Genomic DNA, 8,564 nt, shown 5'->3' on the forward strand with positions numbered 1-8,564 from the left:
TAGAGGGAGTGAGACCTGTAGGTTTAGAGGGAGTGAGACCTGTAGGTTTAGAGGGAGTGAGACCTGTAGGTTTAGAGGGAGTGAGACCTGTAGGTTTAGAGGGAGTGAGACCTGTAGGTTTAGACCTGTAGGTTTAGAGGGAGTGAGACCTGTAGGTTTAGAGGGAGTGAGACCTGTAGGTTTAGACCTGTAGGTTTAGAGGGAGTGAGACCTGTAGGTTTAGAGGGAGTGAGACCTGTAGGTTTAGACCTGTAGGTTTAGACCTGTAGGTTTAGAGGGAGTGAGACCTGTAGGTTTAGAGGGAGTGAGACCTGTAGGTTTAGAGGGAGTGAGACCTGTAGGTTTAGAGGGAGTGAGACCTGTAGGTTTAGAGGGAGTGAGACCTGTAGGTTTAGAGGGAGTGAGACCTGTAGGTTTAGAGGGAGTGAGACCTGTAGGTTTAGAGGGAGTGAGACCTGTAGGTTTAGAGGGAGTGAGACCTGTAGGTTTAGAGGGAGTGAGACCTGTAGGTTTAGAGGGAGTGAGACCTGTAGGTTTAGAGGGAATGAGACCTGTAGGTTTAGAGGGAATGAGACCTGTAGGTTTAGAGGGAATGAGACCTGTAGGTTTAGAGGGAATGAGACCTGTAGGTTTAGAGGGAATGAGACCTGTAGGTTTAGAGGGAATGAGACCTGTAGGTTTAGAGGGAATGAGACCTGTAGGTTTAGAGGGAATGAGACCTGTAGGTTAGAGGGAATGAGACCTGTAGGTTTAGAGGGAGTGAGACCTGTAGGTTTAGACCTGTAGGTTTAGAGGGAGTGAGACCTGTAGGTTTAGAGGGAATGAGACCTGTAGGTTTAGAGGGAATGAGACCTGTAGGTTTAGAGGGAGTAAGACCTGTAGGTTTAGAGGGAGTGAGACCTGTAGGTTTAGAGGGAGTGAGACCTGTAGGTTTAGAGGGAATGAGACCTGTAGGTTTAGAGGGAATGAGACCTGTAGGTTTAGAGGGAATGAGACCTGTAGGTTTAGAGGGAATGAGACCTGTAGGTTTAGAGGGAATGAGACCTGTAGGTTTAGAGGGAATGAGACCTGTAGGTTTAGAGGGAATGAGACCTATAGGTTTAGAGGGAGTAAGACCTGTAGGTTTAGAGGGAATGAGACCTGCAGGGTAGAGAGAGAGAATAAAGACTGCCTCACATCGGAGCTCTGCATGTATCATGGTGATCCTTCAGGAGGGAAACCGAGGTTGCCAGCTTCAACTCTGCTTTACTAAACCCCCTGTCCCTAAACCCCCTGTCCCTAAACCCCCTGTCCCTAAACCCCCTGTTCCTAAACCCCCTGTTCCTAAACCCCCTGTCCCTAAACCCCCTGTTCCTAAACCCCCTGTCTCTAAACCCCCTGTCCTCCTGCTACCCCCCCAAACACCATGTTAATCTCCTCTCAGGCTGAATACCCCCTGTCCCGGTGACTTTACACGGTCCCTGCTATCCCCCAAACACCATGTTAATCTCCTCTCAGGCTGAATACCCCCTGTCCCGGTGAATTTACACGGGTCAGTTCCTGCTATCCCCCAAACACCATGTTAATCTCCTCTCATGCTGAATACCCCCTGTCCCGGTGACTTTACACGGTCCCTGCTATCCCCCCCAAACACCATGTTAATCTCCTCTCAGGCTGAATACCCCCTAACCCCTCTACCTCAAATGGGTCAGCTCCTGCTATCCCCCAAAACACCATGTTAATCTCCTCTCAGGCTGAATACCCCCTAACCCCTCTACCTCAAATGGGTCAGTTCCTGCTATCCCCCCAAACACCATGTTAATCTCCTCTCAGGCTGAATACCCCCTAACCCCTCTACCTCAAATGGGTCAGTTCCTGCTATCCCCCCAAACACCATGTTAATCTCCTCTCAGGCTGAATACCCCCTAACCCCTCTACCTCAAATGGGTCAGCTCCTGCTATCCCCCAAAACACCATGTTAATCTCCTCTCAGGCTGAATACCCCCTAACCCCTCTACCTCAAATGGGTCAGTTCCTGCTATCCCCCCAAACACCATGTTAATCTCCTCTCAGGCTGAATACCCCCTAACCCCTCTACCTCAAATGGGTCAGAGACCTCAGAGAAAACACACCGCCTTTCCTCTTAATAAGACAAGCTACATATTCCATTCCCTTTAAGTGATCCGGGACAGGGACAACTGATCCTAAATCAGCACAGCTTCTACTACTGAGCTGTTGTGTGAATACATATGGGCCCAGACCTTTAAGTGATCCGGGACAGGGACAACTGATCCTAAATCAGCACAGCTTCTACTACTGAGCTGTTGTGTGAATACATATGGGCCCAGACCTTTAAGTGATCCGGGACAGGGACAACTGATCCTAAATCATCACAGCTTCTACTACTGATCTGTTGTGTGAATACATATGGGCCCAGACCTTTAAGTGATCCGGGACAGGGACAACTGATCCTAAATCAGCACAGCTTCTACTACTGATCTGTTGTGTGAATACATATGGGCCCAGACCTTTAAGTGATCCGGGACAGGGACAACTGATCCTAAATCAGAATACATATCAGCCCAGAAACCAATGTCACCTTTTCTGTCAAATGACCGACATGGTCCATTTAAGTGAGGTCTGTGAAGACATTTAAGTGAGGTCTGTGAAGACATTTAAGTGAGGTCTGTGAAGACATTTAAGTGAGGTCTGTGAAGACATTTAAGTGAGGTCTATGAAGACATTTAAGTGAGGTCTGTGAAGACATTTAAGTGAGGTCTGCGAAGACATTTAAGTGAGGTCTGCGAAGACATTTAAGTGAGGTCTGCGAAGACATTTAAGTGAGGTCTGCGAAGACATTTAAGTGAGGTCTGCGAAGACATTTAAGTGAGGTCTGCGAAGACATTTAAGTGAGGTCTGCGAAGACATTTAAGTGAGGTCTGAACACACTTAAGTGAGGTCTGTGAAGACATTTAAGTGAGGTCTGTGAAGACATTTAAGTGAGGTCTGTGAAGACATTTAAGTGAGGTCTGAAAACATTTAAGTGAGGTCTGCGAAGACATTCAAGTGAGGTCTGAGAAGACATTTAAGTGAGGTCTGTGAAGACATTTAAGTGAGGTCTGTGAGGACATTTAAGTGAGGTCTGAACACATGGGTACTGTGTGTGTGTGTGGTCTGTTTTCTACTGCTAGGTGCTTTGTCCCAGTGTATGAATGTAAATCATAAAGACATCTACAGTGTTCAGTATCACATGGACAGGGGTCATGGTACCGTAAGCCTCTCTCTCTCTCGTCATCTCTCTCTCTCTCTCTCTCTCTCTCTTTATAGTAGGAGCTGGTTGGAAGGTAAACTGCTGGTCTCTATTGAGATGTGTTGTATAGGAAAGCAGGCAGCAATAGTAGGGATCAGTGAGCTGATCGAAAGCAGGCGGAGACACACACACACACACACACACACACACACACAGAAAGGAGGCTTCTCAGCAGCATGCCAGTTTATTCCTGCCCTTCTGTGAGGACGACCTGAGGCTGTTTCCTGACGGGAATTAACCAACACTAGTAATGTAGTGTTCAGTAAATAATGTACACAGATATATCCTCTGTGTGGAAGGGTGATGTGTTAGGCCTGGAGGACAGCCCAGTGGAGGACAACACAGTGGAGGACAACACAGTGGAGGACAACACAGTGGAGGACAACACAGTGGAGGACAACACAGTGGAGGACAACACAGTGGAGGACAACACAGTGGAGGACAGCACACTGGAGGACAACACAGTGATAGACCTCCACAACACACTGGAGGACAACACACTGGAGGACAGCACAGTGGAGGACAGCACAGTAGAGGACAGCACAGTGGAGGACAGCACAGTGGAGGACAACACAGTGGAGGACAACACAGTGGAGGACAGCACAGTGGAGGACAACACAGTGATAGACCTCCACAATACACTGGAGGACAACAGTGGAGGACAGCACACTGGAGGACAACACAGTGATAGACCTCCACAATACACTGGAGGACAACAGTGGAGGACAACACACTGGAGGACAACACAGTGATAGACCTCCACAATACACTGGAGGACAACAGTGGAGGACAGCACACTGGAGGACAATACACTGGAGGACAACAGTGGAGGACAGCACACTGGAGGACAACACAGTGGAGGACAGCACACTGGAGGACAGCACAGTGGAGGACAGCACACTGGAGGACAGCACAGTGGAGGACAACACAGTGGAGGACAACACAGTGGAGGACAGCACAGTGGAGGACAACACAGTGATAGACCTCCACAATACACTGGAGGACAACAGTGGAGGACAGCACACTGGAGGACAACACAGTGATAGACCTCCACAATACACTGGAGGACAACAGTGGAGGACAGCACACTGGAGGACAACACAGTGATAGACCTCCACAATACACTGGAGGACAACAGTGGAGGACAGCACACTGGAGGACAACACAGTGATAGACCTCCACAATACACTGGAGGACAACAGTGGAGGACAGCACAGTGGAGGACAGCACACTGGAGGACAACACAGTGATAGACCTCCACAGCACACTGGAGGACAACACAGTGGAGGACAACACAGTGGAGGACAACACAGTGGAGGACAACACAGTGGAGGACAACAGTGGAGGACAGCACAGTGATAGACCTAAAGTAAAGCTGAAATAATAAACTGCTGTTCTCCAGGTTGAACTCTACAGCTGTGTTGTCTGACAGTGGATTGTTGCTGGAGGTTAGGTTGAACTCTACAGCTGTGTTGTCTGACAGTGGATTGTTGCTGGAGGTTAGGTTGAACTCTACAGCTGTGTTGTCTGACAGTGGATTGTTGCTGGAGGTTAGGTTGAACTCTACAGCTGTGTTGTCTGACAGTGGATTGTTGCTGGAGGTTAGGTTGAACTCTACAGCTGTGTTGTCTGACAGTGGATTGTTGCTGGAGGTTAGGTTGAACTCTACAGCTGTGTTGTCTGACAGTGGATTGTTGCTGGGGGTTAGGTTGAACTCTACAGCTGTGTTGTCTGACAGTGGATTGTTGCTGGAGGTTAGGTTGAACTCTACAGCTGTGTTGTCTGACAGTGGATTGTTGCTGGAGGTTAGGTTGAACTCTACAGCTGTGTTGTCTGACAGTGAATTGTTGCTGGGGGTTAGGTTGAACTCTACAGCTGTGTTGTCTGACAGTGGATTGTTGCTGGAGGTTAGGTTGAACTCTACAGCTGTGTTGTCTGACAGTGGATTGTTGCTGGAGGTTAGGTTGAACTCTACAGCTGTGTTGTCTGACAGTGGATTGTTGCTGGAGGTTAGGTTGAACTCTACAGCTGTGTTGTCTGACAGTGGATTGTTGCTGGAGGTTAGGTTGAACTCTACAGCTGTGTTGTCTGACAGTGGATTGTTGCTGGAGGTTAGGTTGAACTCTACAGCTGTGTTGTCTGACAGTGGATTGTTGCTGGAGGTTAGGTTGAACTCTACAGCTGTGTTGTCTGACAGTGGATTGTTGCTGGGGGTTAGGTTGAACTCTACAGCTGTGTTGTCTGACAGTGGATTGTTGCTGGAGGTTAGGTTGAACTCTACAGCTGTGTTGTCTGACAGTGGATTGTTGCTGGAGGTTAGGTTGAACTCTACAGCTGTGTTGTCTGACAGTGGATTGTTGCTGGAGGTTAGGTTGAACTCTACAGCTGTGTTGTCTGACAGTGGATTGTTGCTGGAGGTTAGGTTGAACTCTACAGCTGTGTTGTCTGACAGTGGATTGTTGCTGGAGGTTAGGTTGAACTCTACAGCTGTGTTGTCTGACAGTGGATTGTTGCTGGAGGTTAGGTTGAACTCTACAGCTGTGTTGTCTGACAGTGGATTGTTGCTGGAGGTTAGGTTGAACTCTACAGCTGTGTTGTCTGACAGTGGATTGTTGCTGGAGGTTAGGTTGAACTCTACAGCTGTGTTGTCTGACAGTGGATTGTTGCTGGAGGTTAGGTTGAACTCTACAGCTGTGTTGTCTGACAGTGGATTGTTGCTGGAGGTTAGGTTGAACTCTACAGCTGTGTTGTCTGACAGTGGATTGTTGCTGGAGGTTAGGTTGAACTCTACAGCTGTGTTGTCTGACAGTGGATTGTTGCTGGGGGTTAGGTTGAACTCTACAGCTGTGTTGTCTGACAGTGGATTGTTGCTGGAGGTTAGGTTGAACTCTACAGCTGTGTTGTCTGACAGTGGATTGTTGCTGGAGGTTAGGTTGAACTCTACAGCTGTGTTGTCTGACAGTGGATTGTTGCTGGAGGTTAGGTTGAACTCTACAGCTGTGTTGTCTGACAGTGGATTGTTGCTGGGGGTTAGGTTGAACTCTACAGCTGTGTTGTCTGACAGTGGATTGTTGCTGGAGGTTAGGTTGAACTCTACAGCTGTGTTGTCTGACAGTGGATTGTTGCTGGAGGTTAGGTTGAACTCTACAGCTGTGTTGTCTGACAGTGGATTGTTGCTGGAGGTTAGGTTGAACTCTACAGCTGTGTTGTCTGACAGTGGATTGTTGCTGGAGGTTAGGTTGAACTCTACAGCTGTGTTGTCTGACAGTGGATTGTTGCTGGGGGTTAGGTTGAACTCTACAGCTGTGTTGTCTGACAGTGGATTGTTGCTGGGGGTTAGGTTGAACTCTACAGCTGTGTTGTCTGACAGTGGATTGTTGCTGGGGTTAGGTTGAACTCTACAGCTGTGTTGTCTGACAGTGGATTGTTGCTGGAGGTTAGGTTGAACTCTACAGCTGTGTTGTCTGACAGTGGATTGTTGCTGGAGGTTAGGTTGAACTCTACAGCTGTGTTGTCTGACAGTGGATTGTTGCTGGAGGTTAGGTTGAACTCTACAGCTGTGTTGTCTGACAGTGGATTGTTGCTGGAGGTTAGGTTGAACTCTACAGCTGTGTTGTCTGACAGTGGATTGTTGCTGGGGGTTAGGTTGAACTCTACAGCTGTGTTGTCTGACAGTGGATTGTTGCTGGAGGTTAGGTTGAACTCTACAGCTGTGTTGTCTGACAGTGGATTGTTGCTGGAGGTTAGGTTGAACTCTACAGCTGTGTTGTCTGACAGTGGATTGTTGCTGGGGGTTAGGTTGAACTCTACAGCTGTGTTGTCTGACAGTGGATTGTTGCTGGAGGTTAGGTTGAACTCTACAGCTGTGTTGTCTGACAGTGGATTGTTGCTGGAGGTTAGGTTGAACTCTACAGCTGTGTTGTCTGACAGTGGATTGTTGCTGGAGGTTAGGTTGAACTCTACAGCTGTGTTGTCTGACAGTGGATTGTTGCTGGAGGTTAGGTTGAACTCTACAGCTGTGTTGTCTGACAGTGGATTGTTGCTGGAGGTTAGGTTGAACTCTACAGCTGTGTTGTCTGACAGTGGATTGTTGCTGGAGGTTAGGTTGAACTCTACAGCTGTGTTGTCTGACAGTGGATTGTTGCTGGAGGTTAGGTTGAACTCTACAGCTGTGTTGTCTGACAGTGGATTGTTGCTGGAGGTTAGGTTGAACTCTACAGCTGTGTTGTCTGACAGTGGATTGTTGCTGGAGGTTAGGTTGAACTCTACAGCTGTGTTGTCTGACAGTGGATTGTTGCTGGAGGTTAGGTTGAACTCTACAGCTGTGTTGTCTGACAGTGGATTGTTGCTGGAGGTTAGGTTGAACTCTACAGCTGTGTTGTCTGACAGTGGATTGTTGCTGGAGGTTAGGTTGAACTCTACAGCTGTGTTGTCTGACAGTGGATTGTTGCTGGAGGTTAGGTTGAACTCTACAGCTGTGTTGTCTGACAGTGGATTGTTGCTGGAGGTTAGGTTGAACTCTACAGCTGTGTTGTCTGACAGTGGATTGTTGCTGGAGGTTAGGTTGAACTCTACAGCTGTGTTGTCTGACAGTGGATTGTTGCTGGAGGTTAGGTTGAACTCTACAGCTGTGTTGTCTGACAGTGGATTGTTGCTGGAGGTTAGGTTGAACTCTACAGCTGTGTTGTCTGACAGTGGATTGTTGCTGGAGGTTAGGTTGAACTCTACAGCTGTGTTGTCTGACAGTGGATTGTTGCTGGAGGTTAGGTTGAACTCTACAGCTGTGTTGTCTGACAGTGGATTGTTGCTGGAGGTTAGGTTGAACTCTACAGCTGTGTTGTCTGACAGTGGATTGTTGCTGGAGGTTAGGTTGAACTCTACAGCTGTGTTGTCTGACAGTGGATTGTTGCTGGAGGTTAGGTTGAACTCTACAGCTGTGTTGTCTGACAGTGGATTGTTGCTGGAGGTTAGGTTGAACTCTACAGCTGTGTTGTCTGACAGTGGATTGTTGCTGGAGGTTAGGTTGAACTCTACAGCTGTGTTGTCTGACAGTGGATTGTTGCTGGAGGTTAGGTTGAACTCTACAGCTGTGTTGTCTGACAGTGGATTGTTGCTGGAGGTTAGGTTGAACTCTACAGCTGTGTTGTCTGACAGTGGATTGTTGCTGGAGGTTAGGTTGAACTCTACAGCTGTGTTGTCTGACAGTGGATTGTTGCTGGAGGTTAGGTTGAACTCTACAGCTGTGTTGTCTGACAGTGGATTGTTGCTGGAGGTT

The 8,564-nt window shown here is 48.1% G+C and overlaps 1 protein-coding gene across 1 annotated transcript; it reads left to right on the forward strand.

The window, feature by feature from the left end:
- Positions 1–606: 606 nt before the first annotated feature.
- LOC116360630 (pentatricopeptide repeat-containing protein PFL1605w-like) lies at positions 607–4,690 on the forward strand. The gene is made up of 2 exons (XM_031815644.1): positions 607–725; positions 931–4,690. The coding sequence occupies exon 2, from the start codon at positions 3,559–3,561 to the stop codon at positions 4,039–4,041; it is 483 nt and encodes a 160-aa protein (XP_031671504.1). The 5' UTR covers positions 607–725; positions 931–3,558; the 3' UTR covers positions 4,042–4,690.
- Positions 4,691–8,564: the final 3,874 nt, after the last annotated feature.

Source organism: Oncorhynchus kisutch, unplaced genomic scaffold (assembly GCF_002021735.2).
Source record: "Oncorhynchus kisutch isolate 150728-3 unplaced genomic scaffold, Okis_V2 Okis09a-Okis19a_hom, whole genome shotgun sequence".
NCBI classification, from domain to species: domain Eukaryota; kingdom Metazoa; phylum Chordata; class Actinopteri; order Salmoniformes; family Salmonidae; genus Oncorhynchus; species Oncorhynchus kisutch.

Excerpts from the sequence above, each read along its gene's own strand:
- LOC116360630 (XM_031815644.1), top strand. The coding sequence starts at position 3,559 with ATGTACACAGATATATCCTCTGTGTGGAAGGGTGATGTGTTAGGCCTG.